This window comes from Cervus canadensis, chromosome 11 (genome assembly GCF_019320065.1).
Source record: "Cervus canadensis isolate Bull #8, Minnesota chromosome 11, ASM1932006v1, whole genome shotgun sequence".
In the NCBI taxonomy this organism is placed as follows: domain Eukaryota; kingdom Metazoa; phylum Chordata; class Mammalia; order Artiodactyla; family Cervidae; genus Cervus; species Cervus canadensis.
In genome coordinates, this window is record NC_057396.1 from 72,974,337 (window position 1) to 73,000,765 (window position 26,429).

At 35.2% G+C, this 26,429-nt stretch overlaps 3 protein-coding genes and 1 pseudogene across 4 annotated transcripts in view; all 4 read right to left on the bottom strand.

The window, feature by feature from the left end:
• The window catches only part of LOC122450481 (fatty acid desaturase 2-like protein FADS2B), a 914,319-nt gene that overhangs the window by 49,570 nt on the left and 838,320 nt on the right, over positions 1-26,429 (bottom strand). The window lies entirely within an intron of this gene.
• Positions 339-12,372, bottom strand: LOC122450529 (olfactory receptor 10AG1-like). 2 transcript variants are annotated; one of them, XM_043482902.1, is made up of 2 exons: positions 12,319-12,372; positions 339-3,638 (listed from the first exon to the last, which is right to left on the bottom strand). In XM_043482902.1, the coding sequence occupies exon 2, from the start codon at positions 3,636-3,638 to the stop codon at positions 2,706-2,708; it is 933 nt and encodes a 310-aa protein (XP_043338837.1). In that variant the 5' UTR covers positions 12,319-12,372; the 3' UTR covers positions 339-2,705. The 2 variants fall into 2 exon arrangements, with proteins under 2 accessions (XP_043338837.1, XP_043338838.1); XM_043482903.1 differs by lacking the exon at positions 12,319-12,372 and adding an exon at positions 7,572-7,681.
• LOC122449960 (olfactory receptor 10AG1-like) lies at positions 15,681-16,670 on the bottom strand. The gene is given in 1 exon segment (XM_043482080.1): positions 15,681-16,670. A coding segment is annotated over 1 exon segment (990 nt).
• LOC122450550 lies at positions 23,597-24,518 on the bottom strand (annotated as a pseudogene).

A 26,429-nucleotide genomic window follows, 5' to 3' on the forward strand; every position in this document is an offset into this window, starting at 1 on the left:
GTTACTGCATGCACATACACAAACTCTTTTTATCTATGTATCTATCATCTATCCAAATGCTTTAAACAGAAAATATAAATGTAGGTATATAAATATGTATATCTTTTGTGTGTAAAGCTTATTATGGAAAAGCTCAATCATCTTCCTTTTTGAAATTTCAACATCATCTGTCTAAAAGTTTGTTTCATAATTTATATATTTTCAACTCTTCCCTTAGACCATATGTTCACCTTCTCTTTATCTTCCAATTCTATTATTCTATTCCCATATATGTTCTCTGTACTAATTATATGATAGTGAAATAAGCTTACATGCTTTCATGTCACAGCTAAAGAAATAGTTTATCGATGTAAAGGTTACATATAGCAAAACACTATTCCAAGAATATTGGAATATATTATACCTATATAAATATAAATATATAGATACCTTTAAAAAAAGGAAAGAAAGAGATGTCTACCATTATTCCCTGAACTTTCTTTTCCAGAAAAGAATCCATAGCCATTAATACAATCCAGATGCACAATGAAGACATATTCACTTTTCACTTTCCCTGAATCAGGCTATTAATATTGGAAAGATTTTGCACATATTATTGATCTTCCCATCCTTTGTTGTCAGTTGACTTCAGTCCACAAAAGCAATATTATCCTAAAGTACACTCACACACACAGACAAGCATGAATACCTACATAAACCAATATCTGTTTTCGTGTTTCTAAATAATAAAATTGTGTTTGCTTAGTTTCTCAGGATTATAAGTGACTTGTTCTGGGAATAGTACAATGCAAAGTAGTAACAAAAGATTATGTTGCTAATAAAGATATTTGTAATTTACAAAGCATTGGTAGTATTTGCACACATTCATTCTGTTTTAAAAACAAGTGATACAGATACAGATTTTTGGCAAGCTATTGCCACTGAATGTGGTAACTAGTTTAGATATAGTTTGTTAGTTGCCAAGCCAAAGTGAAAATAATTTCTGAAGCTGTCCACTGACATTTTTAGCTTGTGAAACTTCCGTATCTACCCAAAAAAGTCATAATGCTCCAAGATATCACTCTTATTTGCCATTCTCTATAAAAAGAGAGAGATCTAATCACATATGATCGATATATCAGTATTTTTAAATGTTGCCCCCCATTAGTTATCTCTTTTCTCTAAAAAAGTTTTTTTTTTTTTTAATTAGGCAGGAAGGAGAGAAAAAAGAGAGGATTTCTTAATTTCTGTCTCAATCTTTTCAACATATAATAGTTTCAGGATTTATCCAACTTCTGCCTAGAAATGTTCCTGGAATTCTGGTGTTGCTGTTATTACAGTTCTCTTTCTTTTACCCTCCCCTGCATTCAATCATTTCCATTAGATTTCAGTAGGTTATGATAGCCGTATTATCTGCGAATCGTGGTGATTTATTTTTTACTTGGTTCTCAGTAAGAGTCAGTTTTTCCTTCTTCACTTTATTATCAGAATTGGTCACATGTCATCTGTCTGTTTTCTCCCAGGGAGAAAGTGTTACTGCACCTCCCTATCCATGTGGAAGTAGCCAGCGCTGCATAAATGTGAACAGAACTGGCATATATTCTTATGGGAACAAACTTTAAAAGCAACGGTTCAAGCTTAATCATACTTTTTAACTTTGAGTAATGGCGACAGGTCGTATTCCGCAATGATCTATTTCCTGTCTATATGAAGGATTATTATATATACATGGAATTTTGAAAAATATGTAACTACAGAATAGCACACATGACTAATAATTGATATTTTCCTTGTCCAGAATGAATACAAATGTATTGTTTGTTATTTTGATTACTTGAATAGCACAAGTTTATTGTAATAAACTGCACAATTTCAATAAAACAAAGGGAAACATAGAATGATTTACTCTGTGATTTCCATAATTAACAATGATGATTATTTTTGTATTGACCATTTTTAATATGTGTATGTATGTACGGTTTAAGGTGTACAATACTTGTGCTTTTATAGCAGATACTTATGTTTACAAAAAATTAAATCCTTTCCCTTTTACCCTAATTTTCCTATTACTACTATCATCTCTAGGAAAATATATTATATGACTTGTGAATATTCCTATCACTTTTTCCAAGCTCATCTTATTGTATGTAAAGATTTCAATAATATCTTTTGTTTTATCAACTCAACAAATCATAATATGGATTTTATCTAATATATACATAAATGATATCTAATAATTACTAATATCATTGTACAGCATCATTTATTAAGCTACATTCCCAATGAGAGGTACTTTTCACTCTAAGAAATTATTTCTCTGTAGAATAATTGCTAGGCCAAACTATACATAACATTTTAATTAATGTCCATTACTGACTTAGTTTCAAAAATTTCCATGACAACTCTATGGAACTGAATAATATACTTTCCAATAAGTGATATAACTGAGTCTGTATTACAACTGGGCCTCTTATAGCAGTTCTTGTCTAAAGCTCTTACTACAAAAGAACATTTCACAATAAGGTTATAGAATTCCCAAGTGAATGATTTGCTATTTGTTGACCCATACACTACAGTATAACTGGAGACAGAAAGGTTTCTCAGTGTTACAGTAATTTTTATTTTGGTAATAATTACCAGTTTATAGACAGATAAATTGAGTTTAAGATAAATATCTGTTGAAAATTTGTAACACGTATATAAGAAATCAAGTTCTGAAATACAAGTCACTTTTTCCATGAACTAAGGTGTCTACCTGGCCACTTTCTCAGGGCCATCATGACGTCCTTGTTCCTCAGACTGTACATCATGGGGTTAAACACAGGCGTCACAATCGTGTAGAAGAGGGAACGCACTTTGTCAGTTCCTGCTGAGCCTTGCGTCTTGGGTCTTAAATATGTGACAATGGCTGATCCGAAGAACAATGCCACAACCATAAGATGAGATGAGCAGGTGGAAAGGGCTTTGCCCCGACTCGTGGCTGATGGCAATTTAAGGATTGTGGAGATGATTTTGCCGTAGGAGACGAGTATCAACAGAAATGGAACCAAAACAAACAGCGCAGCAACCCCGAAGACCAACAGTTCAGTCAGGAAAGTGTCCCCACAGGCCAGCTTGAGTATGAGAGGGATGTCACAGAAGGGCAGAGAGAAAGTCTGGCATGTCTGGCCGATTTGGGTTGGGATTCCACTGATCCAGGAGCCAGCCGCTAGCTGGACACACACCTTGGGGTTCATAACTAGAGGATAGCGCAGAGGGCTACAGATGGCCGCGTAGCGATCACAGGCCATCACGGCCAAATGGAAGCACTCGGTGGCTCCAAGCGTAAGGATGAAGCACATTTGTGTGGCACAAGCAACCAGAGAAATCGTTCTTCTTTGTGTCCCAAGACTTGTGAGCATTCTGGGGAGTGTAACAGACACATAACAGATTTCCAAAAGGGAAAAATTGCCAAGGAAAAAATACATGGGGGTCTGGAGACCAGGGTCTAGTTTTGTTATCAGAACTATGATGCCATTGCCCATCAAGATAATTATATAGATGAGTAAGAACAGTCCAAATAAAAACTTCTGGAGATGAGGAACATCAGCAAAGTCCAGGAGAACAAATTCCATCAATTTAGTGAGATTACCTTCTGGTGCTTTTTCTTGATGTTCCATCTGTGAAAAAGGGTAAATGTGTTATCTGCTTTTTATTTTTACCATCAGGGATCAGTGCCTGTTTTATAAATTGTATCAGGATATCCAGGTTGATTTTCATGATCAATGCAACTGCTTCTAATTTAAGAATTTTATTATTTATGCATTTCCCCTTTCTCAGTTTATAATCCATGTGTTATCACCATACACTCTCCCTTGAAATATCTTTTACAGCATTCTTTCCAAATACAGTCCAAAGTCAAAAAAGTTAAGAGTGTTAGTCGATCAGTCGTGTCTGACGCTCTGATCCCAAGGACTGTAGCCCACCAGGCCCCTCTGTCCGTGGGATTTCCTAGGCCAGAATACTGGAGTGTGTTGTCATTCCCTTCTCCAGGGGATCTTCCCGACCCAGGGATCAAACCCAGGTCTCCTGCTTGCAGGCGGATTCTTTATCGCCTGAACCACCAGGGAAGCCCTGAATGCCCCGCTCAGCACAGACATCGGACAAACTGATAGTTATTGAAGACAGACCCACGGTGTTGTTATGTAATCTCAGTTTTAAATACTGACATTATTTTGTGGCCATGTTTCAGTTTGTGGGATCTTAGTACCCCAACCAGAGATTGAAACTCAGGCTCATGGCAGTGAAAGTACAGAGTCCTAATCATTGGACTGTTAGGGAATTTCCTCAAATATCTACATTTTTTGACAAGTTTATTGTATTTCTCTATGACTTTACATACTTCAGCAGAACTATTAATATAACAGAAGTTATCTCCCTTATATATTTTCAGTTACATATTTCAACACTTCATTTCCCTCCCATCACTTGATGATCTTGATCATACGTGTTCTTATATACAATTCACATTATTAGGCAGTTTATAAAAAATATGAGAGAATATTTTATTTTATTGTACATAGGGGAATAAAATACATATATTTCAGTAAGATGCTATGTGGGCGCTATCAGAGGGTTTTATTCTGGAAAAGTTGTGTGGGAATAAATAAAGAGAGAAACAATTTAGAGGGTCACTGTGGGAAAAGAGGGGTCACCTGGAGTGTGTTCACTAGCTGTGTGAGATACTTCCTGTCACGCTTTACCCTGTGGTCTGTGTGCATCTCTGATGTCTTTGTTGTTCCTCTAATAATAATAATAATAATAATAATAATTCAGATAACAGTTTTTAAACTCATTTTTCTTGAGCTAGGATACTGAGATTTAGCAATGATGTATACATTGCTCATTTGCACATTGGTTTTGTGATTGCAAATCAGTGCCTATTTTTTAAATCATACTTAAATTTGAATCCTAACTCCGTTATTTATCATTTGTTATATTAATTGTTTAAACTTTCTGTTTGCTTTATTTGAGATAATTAAATATGATATTATTGATAAAATTACCTATCACTTTTAATATGTTTAAGTCATAGTACTATAATTATAATTATTAACATGGTATAATGTTCTTAAATCTTTAGTTGCCAGGGTTGTAACGCACTCCCTGGAAAAATTGTTTTTGGTAGAGGTATTGAGTTACTCATTGATGATTACTTTTTTCCATTTTTCCCTTTAATCAGGGCCAGGAGTAGGATACGGTCTTACCTAAATAAAGGATGAGACTCCTCCAGTACAGAATCTAAGAGTACACACTCAGTTTCAGGGCTGGTTCTGCATTGCACCGTTGTTCAAGTGACTGCCTCCTTAAACATTACACTCCAGGCATCATTGACTCAACATGAGTCCCAGCCCTGCTTCTCAGTTCCCCACCTTTTATGTTTCAAGTTTTTCCACCAAGCACAGTCTAAACATAGTGTCATGGACAAGAAATACAATCCTGACAAGATGGCCTGCGATTGAACCATGGCTTCACTTACCAGCGGTGTGACAAGGCCAAGCGCTTAATCTCCCTGCCCGTGGTTCACGTGGCTACAAAATCGACTTAACGGCTGTACCAGCAGTGAGCACTGCTACGTGAATTAGTTCACTTGGTACAATACAGCAACGTAAAGTTGTTTTGGCGTTCATAGAAAGTCTATTTGAAAGCTAGCTATTATTGTTTTTATTAAAAGCTAAATTTTATTCTAAATTTCACTCTCTGCTTTAACAGTATGAAAAACTGCTCTCTAATTTACCTTGGCTTGGTATCACATGGTTAATGTGGGGATGAAATAAGATATTAAAACAATCATCACAGTGTTATAAAAATCCCAGACTTTTAGATGTGAATTCTCCACTAAATTTCTGCCAATAATTTAATAATATTATCACCTCCACTCTAGAACTAATGGGGAGAGCGTGCACGACTTTGTAGCACATAGTATTGCAATTTGGCTAATTCCTTTCATATACCTTTTTTCTTTCCCACTGATATTACATGATCTGGGATCTAAGGACTGAGATTTAGGAAAATAGTTATTGCATGGTCTAGGAAAATAGTCCTAGTCTTCCTGCTTGGAAGCAATATAGATCTTAGACAATGCTTCTTTACTTAACATATTGTTCATTATTTGATTCTGAAATTGAGTAAAGGAACAGACACTTTTAATTTAAAATTGTCAATCTTAAAAGAGAGGAAAAATTAATATATAAAAAAATAGAATTGCAATCTTTATCATTTTTATGAATAAAAACATTTAGTATTTCACTCATTACCTGAATAAAATTATTTCCAGTACTATATAAAATATAATTTCTAATTGTACAGATATGACATTTTGGTGATGAAATCTTGTATAACATAAAATAGATAAGATTTGAGTTTGAATTTCTCAAGAGTAAAACAAGGTATACTTCAAATATGTTTGTATATTTGATAAAAATTGGTAACCCAATCCTTGAAAATAATTTAAAAATATTGTTGAAACTTAAGCTATCTTTGTTATTTTATAAATCCTGAATTCTATATTTTTTTCAAAATAATTGTTCTTTGAATTCCAATGGTTAAAACTTTATGTATTACTTTCTCTTAAATCTCTTATTATAATATCAAACTGAATGGACATATGTAACCTTTTTTTGTTACAATATGTGGGCTCAAGTGAAGTTTTCTTTAATACTATCTATACCTAGACTTTAGGTATTACATGTTTTACATGTGTAATATTACATGTAAAATATTACATATTTTACAAAGTGACTTAATACCATTATTTGTTATAATTATTTGATTGCAAATTTTATTTAATAGAGCCAGAAATATATAGAAATTGCTTTAATGAACAAAACTATTTACTACTATGTGTAAAATTAATAATTTACACATTAAAAATCTGTGTCCATGATTAATTTTAATTTTAAAATAAGAATTAAGCCTTACTATCATTTTCATATTTACCTTTCTTACTTGAAATGTTGCTGATTTTTCTCACTAGAGAGGCTTTGAATATTTATTGTAAGTGGAATTACTTGTTTCATCAAAGTAATTCAACTGGCCTTTAAATATTCTATTCTTTCTAAACATTAAGTGCTCTTAAATAAAAGTAGTTATCACTACTCAAGGGATCTCTGCAACTTGCCACATTTAAATTTCTAATTAAAATCATCACTCTGAATTCTCTGATTTGTTGTATTTACTTTTTAATTTTTCCCAGAAAGCTCTCACTACTCAGAATATTTTTTTTTCTTCAGCCTCTCTAGGGAATAGAGGGCACAGTGCATTTTATTTCTCAGATGTGAACAGGGTGCTAAGTAATATTATTTATGGGCTCCCCAGGTGGTACAGTTGGTAAACAATTGGCCTGCCAATGCAAGAGATGCAAGAGATGTAGGTTTGATCCCTGGGTCATGAAATTCACATGGAGTAAGAAATGACAACCCACTCCAGAATCCGTGCCTGGAGAATTCCATGGACAGAGGAGCCTCCTGGGCTCCAGAGTCAGACACGACTGAACACACACACACACACAATACTATTTGGTTTGATTAAATAGACACGGATTCAATTCTTACCTTAACTGTTAATCGTAGTAGGAGGTTAATCGTAGCAGGAGAAAACTTTTCCTCTCTTTTGCAGCCTACCACCAATTTTTCCCAATCTTATTTTACATCTTCAAGATGTGAATACTTTCAGCCTCTAGTTACAATAAAATGAGAATCTGGAATAAGTTCAGCTGAGATCATGGGAAAGATGCTAAGCAAAAAGTTTGTGAGTTATACGTTTCAAATGTGGAGAAATTTCTCCAACATAAAGATTGTTTAAAAATCTTGGCTTAGAGCCATTTTTTCATGACCCCAAAAATTGGATGTTGTTTCCTATTATTTAGTAAATAGTGATTTCTTAAGGTTTATGATTATGAAGTGAAAATATTTACAAGAGAGGGAACACATAGTAATGTGACAGTGGAAGTGATCTGGAAGGTTAATTAAAAAGCATCAGGAGCCTTGTGGCAAAGATCCTGAGTAGCGGGGGGCGGGACAGGCTTCTCACGGGGACCGGATGAGATAGACAGGAAGGGACTGAGGCCAGCCAGGCTGAATCCTGCGGGGGCTCCCCCAAGACACAGCTGGTGCTGGGAAGGAGTCAGCCTCCCAGGGCAGCAGAGGCCAGCGGAGCCGGGAGGGCTGTCGTCCCCGGGGTCGCAGAGTCTGACCCAGCGGAACGACTGAGCGCAGCGCAGCGCAGCATCATGCATAAATAAAGACCTGCTGCCTGGATAGAACAGAAACTCCAAAAAAGGCTCAAATACACACAAAAATCTGTCATTGACTGAAAATAGCCTACCAAATTGGTAAAGCGTGGACATCTAAAATAACTGTCATTCGGACAACTTGGGCAGACTTGGAAAAAAAACAGTATATGTATTTTTGATAACTATCCTACAGCAGAATAAACTCCAAATGATACACAATGTTGTATATTTTAGAGCGAAATGATGAAAGTATTCTAAGAAATTATAAAAAGAGATTTTATAATTTTGGAGTAAGGAAAGTTTTTTTTTTTTTTTCTTTCCATTTATCTTTTTTAGTTGAAGGCCAATTACCCTACAATATTGTAGTGGTTTTTGCCACACATTGGCACGAATCACTCATGGACCTACATGTATTCCCCATCCCGATCCCCCCTTCCACCCCTCTCTCCACCCGATTCCTCTGGGTCTTCCCAGTGCACCAGCCCTGAGCACTTGTCTCATGCATCCAACCTGGGCTGGTGGTCTGTTTCACCCTTGATAGTATACTTGTTTCAATGCTATTCTCTCAGATCATCCCACCCTCGCCTTCTCCCACAGAGTCCAAAAGTCTGTTCCGTATATCTGTGTTTCTTTTTCTGTTTTGTATATAGGGTTAGCGTTACCATCTTTCTAAATTCCATATATATGTGTTAGTATACTGTATTGGTCTTTATCTTTCTGGCTTATTTCACTCTGTATAATGGGCTCCAGTTTCATCCATCTCATTAGAATGGATTCAAATGAATTCTTTTTAATGGCTGAGTAATATTCCATTGTGTATATGTACCACAGCTTTCTTATCCATTCGTCTGCTGATGGGCATCTAGGTTGCTTCCATGTCCTGGCTATTATAAACAGTGCTGCGATGAACACTGGGGTGCACGTGTCTCTTTCAGATCTGGTTTCCTCGGAAGTATGCCCAGAAGTGGGATTGCTGGGTCCACTACTATTCAACATAGTTTTGGAAGTTTTGGCCACAGCAATCAGAGCAGAAAAAGAAGTAAAAGGAATCCAGATAGGAAAAGAAGTGAAACTCTTGCTGTTTGCAGATGACATGATCCTCTACATAGAAAACCCTAAAGACTCTACCAGAAAATTACTAGAGCTAATCAACGAATATAGTAAAGTTGCAGGATATAAAATTAACACACAGAAATCCTTTGCATTCCTATACACTAAAAATGAGAAAACAGGAAAGTTTAACTCATTAAAATTTAGAATGCAGGACACATACACACACAAAAAAAACTGTGTAAAAATAAATGATTCTAGATGCTAAAAATAGCAAGCCCCATAAGTATCAAATATAATTAATATAACAGAAAAAAATGTTACAACTGATTTGAAATAAAGGGATCTTGGCTCCTTCTTTAATACAGAGGAAAAGTACAAAGTATAAATTTTAAAAATGGATAAAACAGATGAATTAACAATTCACAGAAGAAATTTTTTCTTTCAATATACAGAAAACAGCTTCATTTGTTAAAAAAAAAAAGTAAATTGTAATCTGAACAATGATACAGTATTAAAAAATCTGAGACATTTTCCTATGTGCTGTGTATGTGTGGAGAGGAATATCCAATCAACAAATATCACAACTATGCTCACCCTTTGAATTAATCAGTAAGCATGCGCACATACTAAGATATGCAATAGCATGATTCTGCAACAAATCTGTGGCTTGAAAAAGTATGAATATTCTATGACTGAATGAGCCTTGATTTTGATATTGTCATCTATTCTTTTTTCTCCCACAGTTATATGATACCTTTAAAATATGTTCTATAATTTCTCAAAAGTTTCTAGTGCTTGAAACTAGATTGGCTTTTTGTGACCCAGTGCCTCTTAACCACAAATGAAAGTTATTTTTTGTTGTTGTTTTAGAGGTTGGAAAAATTAAACTTGGCTTTAAGTATGTCCTTTTATAAAGATGTTGATTTATTTTTCAAAAAAATTCAGTGGCATCATTAGTTTTGAATCATATTTTTGTTGCTTGATTATTACTTTTTTATAATAAAAGGTAATTCATTTTTCTGAATTAGTTTCAGAAAAAATAAAGCATAGCCAAAAATAAGAAAGAGTATTATGCTTCTTCCATGATAGACTTTGCTCATTAAATAAAATTTAAGAAATAGAGGAAATTATGTATATACATATGATAAATGGTGTTCTAAATATGTTTTTTTAGCTTAACAAAAAGAATATGTAGAGTATGACTATGATTTGGTTTGCTTAAAAATATGCTAAATACATGTTGTACATAATTGCATTTTATTCATTTCTATAACTCTTTGGTTTTCCTCTGTGTGAATTTGTCACAATTACATTTGATTCTAATTTGATAAAGATTTGACATTATGAATGATTCAAAATGAGCATCCTCGGATGCGTCCCTTGGCACACACGTGCGCACATGTCTTCTGGTGCGTGGCTGAGGGTAAGATTTTCTTGATGAAGGCAGGCTGTGTGCCAATACACTGTACAATTCACACCCCAGCATCAGGTGAGAGCTTTCATCACTCCACACCCTTTACGTACGTGATGGGGTGAGTCTTTCGTTTATTTCATCCTTGTAATGAATGTGTCATAGATTTCATTTGGTTTTAGTTTGGTTTTAATTTGCATTTACTGGTTGCTAATGAGTTATTTTCTTCTTTTTTTCTGGGCATTTAGATTAGTCTCTTTTGAAATGCATCTTCAAGTCTATTGTCAGTTTTTCTCCTGAATTTTTGATGCTTTTGATTTAGAGCACTCCTTTAACAACAGTGTATTTAAACCTTTTATATTGAAAAATTTCACTATGAATATCAGTATTTCTTAGTCCAGGGAGTTCAACTGATTACTGTTTACATTATGACTCATAATTTTATCAAAAACACTTTTCTTGCACCAACATCATGAAGTTAATAAACATTATCTTGGAAAAGATTCGTTGTTATGCATTTTTACTTAAGTTTACAAATTATCTGAGATTACATTTTAAAATAAATTTTGTGAAGTGAGGGTCAAGCTCTCTTTTTTTGTACCATTATATATATTTAAATTAATATAGTTTATTAAAAGACCATCTTTTTTTTTCTGCAGTATGAACTTTTGCTTATTCAAGTGTGCCCATGTTCTATAGTCATTCAACAAGTATTCTCTAAAGCTTTCCATATGCAGTAATCTTTGCTAGCTGAAATCTTTTGGTTTTAAGTAAATTATAACAATATAGAGGGAGACAAACTAGAATATACATTATGAATTTTGGATAAAAATATCGGGAGGCCAATTGCTAGATAAAATATGCTATATTGTTGTAGCACTTTGGCCACCTGAGGCAGAGAGCCAACTCAATGTAAAAGACCCTGATGTTAGTAAAGATAAAGGCAGAAAGGAGAAGGAGACAGCAGAGGATGAGATGGCTGGATATTAATAGTGTCGCTGACTCAATAGACATGAATCTGAGCAAATTCCGAGACGTAGTGGAGGACTGAGGAGCCTGGCATGCTATGGTCCATGAAGATACAGAGTCGGACATGAATTACCAACTGAACAACAACGAACCAAATAAGCAGTGAATTTTTGCTGACAGAGGCTAGTCCATTAAATATGAGATCAGCCAAAAAATCAATTTCTTATAAATAGAAACACTAGGGAGATAACCCTGATATCAGAAAGTCAAGCATAAAATGGCAAGATTATGAGGATAACCAATTTATATTAATGCAGGAAGCAAAATTCCAAATAATGTCTGATTAAGACAATAGTAGAACTAAGTGGGGAAAAAGATCACTAGCTCAAAGCAGTGGATAAGACGTTAAACATTAAAACAGTCATTTTCTCAAGGCTATCGTGACAGCCTTATTCCTCAGAGTATATATCATGGGATTAAACATCAGGGTAACACCGTATAGAAAGCAGAGAGAAAAAAATCTTTTCTGTAAAAATGTTTGGAATCATGTCATAAGTATGTAATGTTTCTGGGTCCACAAAATAAAGGCACAACTATGGGGCTTCCCAGGTGGTGCTAATGGTAAAGAAGTTACCTGCCAATGCAGGAGATATAAGAGACGCAGGTTCGATCCCTGAGTGGGGAAGATCCCCTGGAGAGGGGCACAGTGACCCATTCCAGTGTTCTTGCCTGGAGAAGCCCATGGACAGAGGAGCCTGGTGGGCCACGGTCTACAAAGTTGCAGAGTCGGACACAACCGAAGCAACTTAGTTCACACGCGTGATATGAACTGAGCAGGTGGAGAAAACTTTGGCTCATTCCGTTGCTGATGGCAAACATAGGAAGGAGAAGTGATTTTACTGTAGAAGCCAAGTTTCAATTGAAAGGGGATCGTGACAGACAGCACACTAATGGTATAACTATAGAGATTGACATCTCATCTCATCTCACTCTAGAAATCATCGCCACAGGCCAGCTTGTGGTTAGAGCCAAAAATGACAGAGAGAAAATCTGGCATGTTTGCCTTATCCTGACTGTGACACCACTGATTCAAGAGCCAAGAATCATCAGTTGAACACAGAGCTCCTGGTTTATAACCAGAAGAGGTTACGGAAAGTTACAATTGGCCACATGGCAGTCATGGGCCATAGCTGTCAAGACCAAGTATTCTATGTTCCCAAGAACAGAAATAAAATAAATAAAATAAAATATATCTTTGTAGTGCAGGCAAATATATATACATATATATATGTATATATATTTTTTCTGACTGGGAAAATTTATGAATATTCTAGAAAGAGTAATAGATACATAACAGATTTCCAGGAAAGAAAAGTTACTGAGGAAAAAATACATGGGAATCTGAGAGCCTGGTCAACTCATTATGAGAGTATTGATGTTGCTTCTCACCAGGATAATCACATATAAAAGAAAAATATTCCAGAAAGAAACACCCAGATTGGGAACACAGAAAAATCCCCAAATAACCAATGTCATCACTGAAGTGAGATGTGCTTCTGGGTTTTGTGTGTGTGTGTGTTTGATGTTCTCTCTGTGAAAAGAGTGAAATCAGTCATTTTAATTTTTGTATAGCTATATATAAATATATATTTGCTGTTGTTGTTCCGTCTTCCAGTCATGTCCAACTCTTCATGACCCCATGGACTGCAGCACTCCAGGCCACCCTGTAGCTCACCATCTTCCGGAGTTTGCCCAAGATCATGTCCATTGCATCCGTGATGCCATTCAGCCATCTCATCTTCTGATGACCTCTTCTTCTATCTTCAATCTTTCCCAGCATCAGGGTCTTTTCTAATGTGTCAGCTGTTTATATCAGGTGGCCAAAGTATTGGAGCTTCAGCTTCAGCATCAGTCCTTCCAATGAATATTGAAATACATATGTTTATATTATATAAAATATATATTATACAGATGGAAGAGAGCCTATGTACATAAATATCCATTTCATAATCTTAAATTTATCTCTATTTGTAACTATTATTAAAGCTATCTTAGTCCTTTTTTTAAAAGAAATGATCAAATATTATATATTTTGATTTTGTTTAGTTCACAAAAAATGTTATTTATTTCAAATATCAAAGATTATTTGGCTGATATTAAAATTACCCTGTTAGCTACTAAATATTCTGTAAAATGTTGGGAGGCAATAAGAAAAGAAGATATGCAGTAATTTTCTTCCACATGTATTTTATTGTCAGAATAAAATTTATGATTTTTGTGATGTGCACATTATTCCCTTCGTAATAAATCAATACTCCAAAAAATATAAATAAATAAGTCAGACATTATCTGAACTCCCTTCACTGTAAAGAAGCTCATTCTCTCTTCTAATACACATCCAGATACCGCTGACATATATACACACCAACTACAAAGATGCACATGTGAAATGTTATATGAATATATGGATGCTATCTCCCTTTGTTTTACAAAAATAGAGTTATATTTTACTTATATTTATGTACTTATTACATGTCTCAAAAGCTTGGGATTTCTTCACTGGAGTGTCCCTAAAACATTGTTTAGAGAGACTATGCAGCATCACATGGTAAACGGACGCCCATGTCTAATATGTTCCAACTGAAAGCAGCTTCCCTTTGCTTTGCTAGTGTTGTCTTTTGCAGTATTAAAAAAGCTTTTAGCAAACATCTTGGACAAGCACAGGTAGCCGTCATTCTTGGGCAAATATTTTTATGAGGTTTCATTGATATAGTTTTTAAAGTTAAAAAAAAATCCTACATTTTTTTTTAAATCACTGTTCCTAAAAGATACAGAATTTATTCAAGATGATTAGAATAAAAACACCTTAATTAAAAGACTGCTTACATAGTGTATTTGTACACTAGATCTTTTGTAGCTCTATTGTAACAAATTATCACAAATTGGGTGGTTTGAGCAACAGAAGTTGACTTTCTCACATCTTTAAAAGCCAGTGTCCCAATCACAGTCCTGGCAAGGTTTCCCTCCACAGGCTCTGAAGGGAGAGTCACTCCTCGCCTCTTTCAGCTTCCGGTGGTCCTTGGCCTCCTTTGCTTCACGGCTGTGTCACTCCCGGTTGCCGCCTCCATCTTCACGTGATATTCTTCTATGTGTCGCTGCATCTCTAGCCTTCACTTAATCTCTCTTCCCCCCTTATAAGAACTAAGAACACTGATCACAGAATATAGTGCCCTTCCCTTAAATTAAGATAGTCTTGTTTGAAAGTCCTTAACTGAATTACATCTGCAAAGGCTTTTATTTTCCTAATAAGTTCAGGTTTGCAGGCTATAACCTGACATATATTTAGAGGGATCAACATTCAACCCAATGCCCTTTATACTTTAAATTCCCAATATTCCTAATACTAAGGAGACACTGCCAAAGCAAAACATGAAGCTACAAGCCAGAGGAAATGGTGTCACTAGAGAAGAGTCAGCATTGAGGTAACAAAGGATCCTTCAGGGTTTGTACTCTTGAAAAACAGAGAAAGAAGGAAAAAATGCTAGAAAATTCTAAGATTCTGCTACTCCCACCAACTTGGACGTGGTTGTTCTTTTCTTATCATCTAAATCCAATCCTCAGTACAGAAAAGGACAGTGAATATGTCTGAAGGAATGGGAAATTTCAAGCAAATTTCTTATAAGACATGACCCTGATCATTACTTTTATAGCAGTTAACTATCATTTTATTGCTCAGGAAATCTCTTAACTCACTCTTTCCCAGTGAGAGGAAAGATAGGTCTTCAGAATAGATCATTGCCATGGAGATAATGTGTGCTTTGATAACCCAGAAACCTTAACTCTTTGGAACCAGGGTCCTCTTATATAATGTGAGATGGCAGTTATGAACTTAACTATCATTTCATAGGAACATAGAAATAATACTAGATGATATTTTCTGATGTATTTCATGAGAAACATAGAAACAAATTGCTTCTGCAATTTCAAGCCTTCGAGTCAAGTTGACAATTTTCTTAGTAGTTTTCTCAGTGCCACGGTGATATCTTTGTTCCTCAGCGTATATATAATGGGATTCAACGTTGGGATCAAAACTGTGTAGAAAAGAGAGATCAGCTTCCCAGTTTCTTCAGATTGATTCGGTTTGGGTTGTAAATAGGTGGTGGAGGCTGTGCCGTAGAATAAGACCACCACCGTGAGGTGAGACGAGCAAGTGGAGAAGGCTTTAGCCCTCCCTCTGGCGGATCGCAATTTCAGAATGTTGGAGATGATTTTGCCATAGGAGACAACAATCAACAGAAATGGAACCATGATGAAGACCACTGCAACTACATAGACTGCTATCTCGTTCACAAATGTGTCCCCACAAGCAAGCTTGAACACTGGGGGGAGGTCACAGAAAAAATGATTAATTGTGGTAGACCCACAAAAGGGCAGAGAGAAAACCTGCCATGTTTGCCCAATTACAACAGGAACTCCACTGACCCAGGAGGCAGTGACCAGCTGGACGCAGACCCGGGGGCTCATGATCAGACCATAGTGAAGAGGGTTACAGACGGCCACGTAGCGGTCGTAGGCCATCACGGCCAGGAGGAGACACTCTAAACCTCCAAACAGAAGGACCAAACACATTTGTGTAGCACAGGCAGTGAAAGAAATGCGCCCTTTCTAGCTCAGGAGGTCTGTGAGCATTCTTGGGATAGTGACAGTTACATAACAGATTTCTAAAATGGAAAAGTGGTTGAGGAAAAAGTACATGGGGGTCTGGAGAGTGGGGTCAATTCTTGTTATCAGTACAATGACACTATTGCACATCAGGATGGTCAGATAGAGGACTAAAAATATCCCAGAAAGAACCCATTGGAAATTGGGAATATCAGAAAACCCCAAGAGGATAAATTCCTTCATTGCAGTGATGTTTGATTTTTCTGTTCTTAATTTGTACTCCATCTGTAGATATGGTAAATTCAAGATGGTTAATTCATTCATGCTTTTGAGCAACATTTCCCTTCTGTTAACTGAATTAGATGCATGAACTTATTTACATAATCCGTGCAAGTATTGTTGCCTTTGCCTTACTCAGCTTCTAAGAAATGAGATTTGAAACCTCAGCAATAAACTGACGTGCAGTTAAAATCAATTAGAGAAATAAAATCTTCATTTTTTACACTTGGATGTAGTGATACCAGAGGCTTCCCTGGTATGTCAGCAGTAAAAGAATTTGCCTGAAATGCAGGGGATACAGGAGATGTAGGTTTGATCCACGGGTAAGGAAGATTCCTTGGAGCAGGGGACGGCAACCCACTCCAGTATTCCTGCCTAGAGAATTCCATGGACACAGGAGCCTGGCGGACTATGGTCCATGGGATCACAAGGAGTCAGACACGATGGAAGTGACTGAGCAGCAGCAGTAATATACCAGAAACAGTAAGATGCATGCATTTTTATTTAGAGCTTACTGTGCAGCAATAATATTAAATTATTTCACCCCCTTTAAGGGTGAAATTATATATGACACAGGCTTCCTATTGTTTTTCTTTGAGTTCATCAATTTCATTTTCTGTACCTATTGACTTATTCCATCTCCTTTCAATTCAAAGATTTTCACTTAAAAATTTTGCCTAATTCTTATTCAAAACATTTTAAGCCCTCCCATTTCTACTTCAATGAGAACTGACTTTCTTAAACTTACTCCTTGTTACTGGGGGAACAGATACGTGTAATCATATTGTTCTTCTCTGTGTACCTCACCCATCAGTTATGCTACACATGGAAAGCATTAGTTACATCATGGGGTCCAATAAACGTTCCCTATTAATACCCATTGTACATTGCATTACAAATACCAATTAATCTTTAACTCAGTCCATAAATATGACCCATTCTTCATGATATTTGGGGTTCCCTGGTAACTCAGTCGGTAAAGAATCTACCTGCAATGCAGGAGACCCCGGTTTGATTCCCAGGTCAGGAAGATCTACTGGAGAAGGGAAAGGCTACCCACCCCAGTATTCCCAGGCTTCTTTTGTGACTCAGCTGGTAAAGAACCTGCCTGCAAGGTGGGAGACCTGGGTTTGATCCTTGGGTTGGAAAGATCACCTGGAGAAGTGAAAGGCTACCCACTCCAGTATTCTGGCCTGGAGAAGTCTATGGTCTGTATAGTCCATGGGGTCACAAAGAGTCGGACACAACTGAGTGACTTTCAGTTTCATGATATTTTAATCTAGTTTTTCTTAACATATGTGATTCTCTGATCCATTGTCATCTACTTCTCTTACAACCAAATAAAATATGTCCTATATAATTCTGTTATAATTTTATCTAATAAAGGTAACTTTATTTAAACCCTTTGATTATTTATTTTAGAAATGCAAATGGCAAAAGCATATGAGTGGGACTACCACACACACAAAGGCCCGTTATCTTGCTTCACTTCAAGTTCATGTAATCAGATATCAGACAGTCAACACTTTGACAATTCTCATAACAGTTCATTAATGTTTGTTCTTCTAACTGTGTTTTCATATTTCATTAAATCTACTATATCTGTTCCCATCTTCCAGCCTCACAAACTATTGTTTTTGCATTAATACTTTGATAAATAAAATTGAGTCAGCAAATATTCTCTCATATTTCTCTAGTTCCACTAGAATTAAGTTTCAAAATTACCCTAAGTGTAAGTTTTATTATAAATACTATTATTATTATTATTGTAATTTCACTTATATCTAATTTTATTTTATCATTAAAAAAGTTAAGAAACACATTGGTTAATTTAAGTTATTAACTAATTTTCAGATAAAGATCTCAGAATTTCATATTTTTCTGTTTTATCCTTTGTATCTTAAACCTCAAATTCAGAACTATTTTTAAATAAAACCATCTAACATCTTACCTTCATGGATTTACATGAAGCTATCTATGAGAATATAGATGTTTTGACCCTGTAAAACTTTTATAATTCTTTTGAGTCAGGAAGTCACTGTCATTCTGGAGTATTCTTCAAAAATCAGTTGCTCTTAAATAGGAAGTAGTCACGCTCACCCTGGGGGACATTTTCTCTTGAGTATCAGTTTAACTTCTAGAAGACTGCTTCTGTTTGCTGACACCTGGTTTTAAGTTTTAAAACTCCTTTTTCTGTAGATGGCTTGTCCTCTGCAGCTCTGTCTTGGCACAAAGGTTCCCCTCTGTGAGAGTAGAAACTAGGTAGAGAAATGGCACTCTAGTATCAACAGAACTTTCTGGAAAAAAAAATTAAAACTTTCAATTTATTGCATTTCAGGCCATTAGTAATTGCTGTAAATTTGTCTTCCTTAATTTTAATGCCATAATTCATCCAGATCTCATCTTTCACATCTTTAGAAAAATGTGTCCCTTACTAATAGATGAACATGGTATGTTTGGTAGGGTTAGATCCTTTTCCAGAAGTGGAACACTCTGTTCCTAGACTAACTTTTGTGGAAATTAAGGTATGTTTTATCTGCTGACAAAAATCTGGATATGCTTATTCATGTTAGGATATCTAGTCGGTCATCAGCATAGGTGTCTAACAGATTCAAAATGAAATGTACCTTAAAAATAGCCTAGAGCCTGTTATGCAGAGTGAAGTAAGTCAGAAAGAGAAAGACAGATATCATATGTTAACACACACACATGTATATATATATGCTCGAGAAAAATGACACTGAAAAACCTACTTGCAAGGTAGGAATATAGACACAGACATAGTGAACAGACTTGTGGACCCAGCAAGGAAGTAGAGGGTGGGGTAAATTGAGAGACTAACGCTGAGACATACACACCACCACATGTAAAACAGAGAGCTAGTGGGAAGTTGCCATGTGCATAACACACAGGGAGCTCAACCTGATGCTGTCTGACAAACTAGAGGTGGGAATGGGGTGAGGTGTGGAAGACAGGTTAAAGACAGAGGGGACATGTGTACACTATGACTGATTTACTTTGTTTTATGGCAGAACCAATACAACATTGTAAAGCAATTATCCTCCAATTAATTTTTTTTAAAAGAATAAACATTTAAACCCAATTATTTAAGACAGAAAAAAAGAAAAAGCAAAAAACAAAACAAAACAAAAAAAACTCTCCTACAAAATGCTTTTTCTATTTTAGCTACTTCCAGGCAGGTATGTAGGTAAAATTGTCAGGACTGAAGTTACAAGACCAATATCAACTTCTTCTCATAAGCACATTTTTTTTTTCTTTCTGTTTAGAGATTCTTTGACAATTTAAAACACTATGAGTGTTTCAAAAATTGCATTTCTTTTTTGTTTTTTTAAATTTGCTTCTCTTTACGACAGCATGGTCCTAGTAAATTGGACCTATGTATTCTTTTTTAGGATTGATGAGGTATCCACGTCATTTAGTGTCATGCTTATTTACAAATGAGAATTGCACTCATTATTTGTTTCAACTAAGTTTTACTTACAAGATGGAACAAACTGAATGTCCATCACCCATGTGAGTAAACTGATCTAATTCCTAATTCTATTGTTAGGATAGTGAATTGAATATTTCTCTGTTCAATTCAGTATCACCATCACTCGAAAACAAATCTACAATCTGAGACAATACCTCAAATATATCAGTGTAACAAAATAAAGAAACATCTTACAATCATATTACAGCACAAGTTTGCAGTCAGTGATGAGGAATCTCTGGTTGCTTTCATCCAAGGGTCCCACTATTCCTACTTCTTCTTTGTAGTTTCCTACTGGCTCTTCAGCTTGCAGAAACCTGAGATGCCAGACAGACAAGACATAAGGAAACAAATACACTATTCAGAGACTCTATACATAATAAACACATCACTTCTACCCATATGTCATTGTAGAAACTAATCTCCTGGTCCAATGTAGTTCTGAGAAGGTTTAGGGAGTGATATTCATTGTATGTCAATAAAACAGATGTATTTGAAAAGCATAAAGCCAGACTCTGCTGCAGTCCTCACTTTTGGTCACTAAAAAAAAGGGTGTTATAGCATGCTGCAACATGTATACCTTTAGACTGAAGACTTAGCGTGACACATAACGGAATAAGTATTTATGGTACACATTTATGCATATTAATTTGTTTTGTAGATATATTTGAACCTAACAATACAATGTCATTATTATTTTCACTAGGTTTTGATGTTTAAATTAGCAATAGTATTGAGGCATAATTTGCATAACATAAAGCATGACCTTTAAAATTCAATCAGTGATTAGTTGAGATATACTTGACTTATAGCATTATATTAAACTCTGCTGTACAACATAAATATACTTTAAATGATCATCACAATGTCTAGTTAATATCCATCACCACCCAAAGTTATAGATTTTTTTCCTGTGATGTGAATTTTTTAAAATTTCTATTCAGTTCAGTTCAGTTCAGTCACTCAGTTGTGTCCGACTCTGCGACCCCATGAACCACAGCATGCTAGGCTTCCCTATCCATCAATAACTCTCCATTTAGTTCCTTATCTTAAGTTTCTCTCAAATTATTTTCTAGTTTACTAAATAAACTTCCTGCAGGGTTTTCATTTCCATTGCTTTTTAAATGTTCATATCTTTGTTCCTATTTAAATAGTATTTTCGATGTCTACTTATTTTGCTTTTCGATGTGGAAATAACGGCTTCACAGGTGGCGCTAGTGGTAATGAGCCTGCCTGCCAATGTAGGAGACATAAGAGATGCGGGTTCCATTCCTAGATCAGGAGGGTCCCCTGGAGGAGGGCATGGCAACCCACTCCAGTGTTCTTGCCTGTAGAATTCCATGGAAGGGGGGCCAATGTGGGAGAACCAGGCTTGATCCCTGGGTCGGGAAGATCCCCTGGAGAAGGGAATGTCAGCCCACTCCAGTATTCTTGCCTGGAAAATTCCATGGACAGAGAAGCCTGTCAGGATACAGTCCACTGGGTTGCAAAGAGTCAGACATGACTGAGTGACTAACACTTTACAGTGTTCACATATACATTTTATTTTCTCTCTCTCTCTTTTTTCCCCACCCCTCCACTGTATAGGCTAGTATCTCTGGTAAAATGTTGAGGGGGAAAAAAAAAACTGTAGGAGAAAAATCCCTTTCCTTGGTTCAAATTACAGAAAGACATGTTTCAACATTTTTAAATTTAATTGTTTTGTTAACCCTATTGCTGAGATTAAAAAAAAACAAAAAACAAAAGATTACTTTAGTGTCATCCTTTACTGAAAGAATTCTTTAACTTCTTATTTCCCAAACTTAAGTTAAACACCATTCTATTATTATAAGTTCAATGTGGATCATTTTACTGTATGATTTATTTTATGCTTTTATGCTAAATTATTATTTATTTAGTAACAGTTTGTTCCCCTAGAGTATGAAATTTAAGTGAAAACTGGATTTTTCTTCTCAGTAATGCATCATTGTAACTACACGATATAGTTATGTGAAGCTTTTTTAGACATGAAAACCAAATCAGTCACCATATGAATTCTCTTTAGTGATGACAGTCAATGCTTATGCAAGAAAACCACTATGCAGCTGACCCCTGCCTCAGTACTGGACAATGTATGTGATACAATCAAATGATATTATTCCAAACCATAAATTTTGGATATAATTTGCCATGCAGCAACAGAATATTGAAACAAAGGACTTCAAAATGGCTTTGAAACCAAGTTTAATATTTTACTTCCCTCAGTCCTTTCAATGGGTAATTTGTAATAGCCACGGTTGTCATCTGTTACTGTCATCTGCACATTATCTCCTCTGAAATGATCGCTATAATTTTTGTGTGCTTTTTAGATGTCTTTTTTGATGACATGATAGCTGCTCAAAGAAAACTAGCTGATAGATGAGTTATGGTCTTATGAAAAATAATTTAAGCACATAGTATAATAAGAGAAAGACAGATTTAAAAAGAAAATATAAAAGAAAAAACCTTCCTCTGATTGCATCATTTCTCAATCAGTTTGACTGAAAATGATCCAGTGTACTGTCCATAGTTCAACTCTTTCCATCTGAAGAAATACAAGATGTTCTTAATAGTAATTTTATTTTAGTTAATATAGTGATTCTGTCTTATCAAGTATCATCCTTTACAACCAGGAAAACTTGGGAAAATAATGTACTAAATATCCCAAGTATTTTTATTTTAATTTCAACTATATACTTCACCAAAAGGAAAAAAAAAAAAAAGCAAAAGATCTTAGAGAATGGATAACACTATATGGGTGAGAAATGATTAAATCCCATACATCCTATATCTCTGAACAGCAAACATGCGTTCATATTTTTTGCATTAGTAAAAATTAAGGTAACAAATTATCAAGATGCTAGTAGCATGATTTGGCTACATAAACAAAGCATATCTACAAAGAAGAATTCAGACAGAAGCAGAGAGTAAAAATATATTGCCACACTACAAAATTTTAAGGGTCATTATGCAGAATTTTATTTTTAATCTTTACAAATGGATCAAATTGAAGTTACTGAAAGGTAAAATGTCTAAAGTCAAAAGCACATAGATATTTAATGATTGTTCTCCAAACTTTTACCACCTGTATTATCTAAAAACATCATGAAAAGGAAAAAAAAAGTGCATGATAGTTATATGAACAGCAAAGTACAAAAATATCTATGGTTTTAGGCGAAAAGGTAGGTAAGTAATGGTATATTTTCTCATAAAATTGCAAATCACCAGTAAATTTGTGGACTGAATATAAGATTGCCTAAATACATAGTTTCTTATCAGCAAGGCACCATAATATAATCCTGATATTAGAAAATTCAGCATAAAACAATAAGGCCAGGAATGAATAAATATAATAAATATATTAATCATATGGAAAAAGCAAACTATTTCTGATTATACAATGACAAAATTAAATAGAAAAACAGAAAATGAATTTAAATCAAGCAGCTAATGCTTTACATTAAGGGAGCAGTTTTCTCAAGGCTGTCAAGACATCCTTGTTTCTCAGCGTGTATATCAGGGGTTAAACATTGGGGCGATGACGGCAGAGAAAAGTGAGAGAAATTTGTCTGTTCTGGAAGAATTTTTGGATTTAGGTCGTAAATATGTAACAATCGCAGATCCAAAGAATAAAGTCACCACCAGGACATGAGATGAGCAGGTGGAGAACGCCTTTGCTCTTCCTGTTGCTGATGGCAACTTCAGGATGCTGGAGGTGATTCTAACGTAGGAGCCAAGAATCAGCAGAAAAGGGGCCACGGCAAAAAGCATAGCAACTGTAAAGACCTGCATCTCACTCAGAAACGTGTCCCCGCAGGCCAGCTTCAGGACTGGGAGGATGTCACAGAAGTGGTGATTGATTTGGTTGGATCTACACGAGGACAGAGAGAAAACCTGGCACATCTGCCCTATCTCAGCTGGAACTCGGGTGACCCAGCAGGCAGCCACCAGCTGGACACAGACCTTGTGGCTCATGACCAGAGGATAGTGCAGGGGGCCACAGATGGCCACGCAGCGGTCAGAGGCCATCACTCTATGTTTGCAAATATAAGGAAAAAACTCATCTGTGTTGCACAAGCAAGCAAAGAAATATGTCTTTTCTGAGTCCAAAGGTTTATGAGCATTCTAGGAAGAGTGGCAGACACATAACAGATTTTCAAGAAGGAAAAATTACCGAGGAAAAAGTACATGGGAGTCTGGAGAGTCTGGTCTGTCCTGGTTATGAGAATAATGATGCCATTTCCCATCAGAGCTATCACATAGATAAACAGAAACATCACAAAAAGAAACATTTGGAGATTGGAAATGTCAGAAAATCCCAAAAGAACAAATTCCATCATTGAAGTGAGATTCACATTCACTAGATATTTTTGAGGTTCCATCTGTGAAAATAGTACAATTAGACATTTATCTTTTTTGCTTTGTAATTCTATAAATTAAAGGGATTTAGGGGAATCATTAATATTACATAAGATTTCTATTTTCTATTAATGTCTAGTATTTTATATCCTGGACTAAACATAACTGAAGCTTAATGGAGAATATGTATGCTAAATTCTAAATATAAAAGCATAAGTTGCAATTCAAGGTTTAACTTTAAATAAAAGTGATATGTTTAAAAATTATACACTTTCATTTTGAATCTGTTTGTGTGCAGAGCAAAATCTATCCACTTTACTTTTATTAAGGAAGCAAAATTCTGAAGCAGAAATATTTGCATCCCGCTTTCTCAGTGGTAGGGCACCACCAAATTCTGTAATGCATTTTTCAGGAATTTCCCAACTCTTCCATTAGAACTTTTTCAAGAATAAAGCATGCCTTTCCTTTCATATTCTTCAATGATAGCTCTTACTTCTTGTATGTGCACTTTATTTAAGGCCATTCTGACTGCTTTTATCTACTTAAATAAACAACATAGCCATCAGGAATTATAAAGCAGGAACATTTATTTATCTTTTACAGGGATGCAGCTTATGTTTGACAGTGTTCTTGACTTATCGGTTATTTAATTAATAATGACAAACTTGAAGGAATTACATTAATGATATAATTTCTGAAACTCTGCCTGGTAAATCTATTCTAAAATCTCTTACGATCTGCCAGAGGCCACTTTCATTTAAAAATTATCATGCTAATAATATATATATATAAGATGCAGCACATGAAAATTAAAACTGAAAACTAGAAATTGTTTAAAATATGGCTAGTACACAGTTGTCAACAATATCAAAAGCAGAGAATATATATTTTAGCTAGTAGGTGGGTGAGCAAATATAGTTTAGTGAGTAACTAGTGAGACCTACAGACACTCAAAGTTCTCCTGTGTTGAGATATACTTAGAAAATATAAGAATTTTATAAGAAAGGTGATTAGTAAACTGTAGCTTTAAATAATATATAGGAAATTGGAAAACACAAATTCTGTTGTGCTACTCTTGTGTTAGTAAGCTACTTGCAATAGCAGATTATTGAATTGTGTTAACGTCAGGTTATATTGATATTATAGATGAAGAAATTAGGGCTCAAAGGTTTACATGATTAAACTAAGGAAAAAAAAAAAAAAAAAAGGTGTTCTCTTTGACTTCCAGGATTCATGAGCTTTGTGAGAAGGGTAACAGATCCATAGCTATTTCCTAAAGGAAAGAATTGCCAGAGAAAGAATACATAGAAATGTAGGGGTCAAGACCTACTTTTGTTATTAGAATTATGGTTCTATTGCCCATCAAGATAATGATATATCTAACTAAAAGCAACCCGAACAGAAGCCACTGGAGATGATGAACATCGGCAAAGAGCAAGAGAAGAAATTCCTTCAATTGAGTTAGACTTTACTCTGGTATATTTCTTCTTGTTTTTATTTTTTCATTGCTGTTCTTTTTTTGTTTTTTTCTCTTTTTTGTGTTTTCTCTATAGAAAAAGAAGATTTAGCAATTGCTTTTATTCCTTCATCCCCAACATTTCTTGTTCTTCAGTGCTAAACAAATTATAATTTCTAATTGCACAAGTCCAGCATTGTGATAGTTAAATTTTCAGCATATGCCATGAACAAGATTCACGGTAAGATGAAATTTTTGCATGTTATTCTCAACAGTGAGCAATTTAGAAAAAACAACTACTGTGTGCTATCTCTAAATTATCTATACTATACCTCTTTCTTGTAAATGTTTAAGTGTTTATTATTAAGGGAAATGAATATTAATGCTTTACTACTGCCGTCTTTGAACTCAAGTCTCCATTACTTCAAAAAATTCAAATTATTAAGAAAATGTATGATAATATTCCATATCAGTTTGT

Bases quoted from the DNA above. Each gene is read 5' to 3' on its own strand.
- LOC122450529 (XM_043482902.1), bottom strand. From the start codon at position 3,638: ATGGAACATCAAGAAAAAGCACCAGAAGGTAATCTCACTAAATTGATG.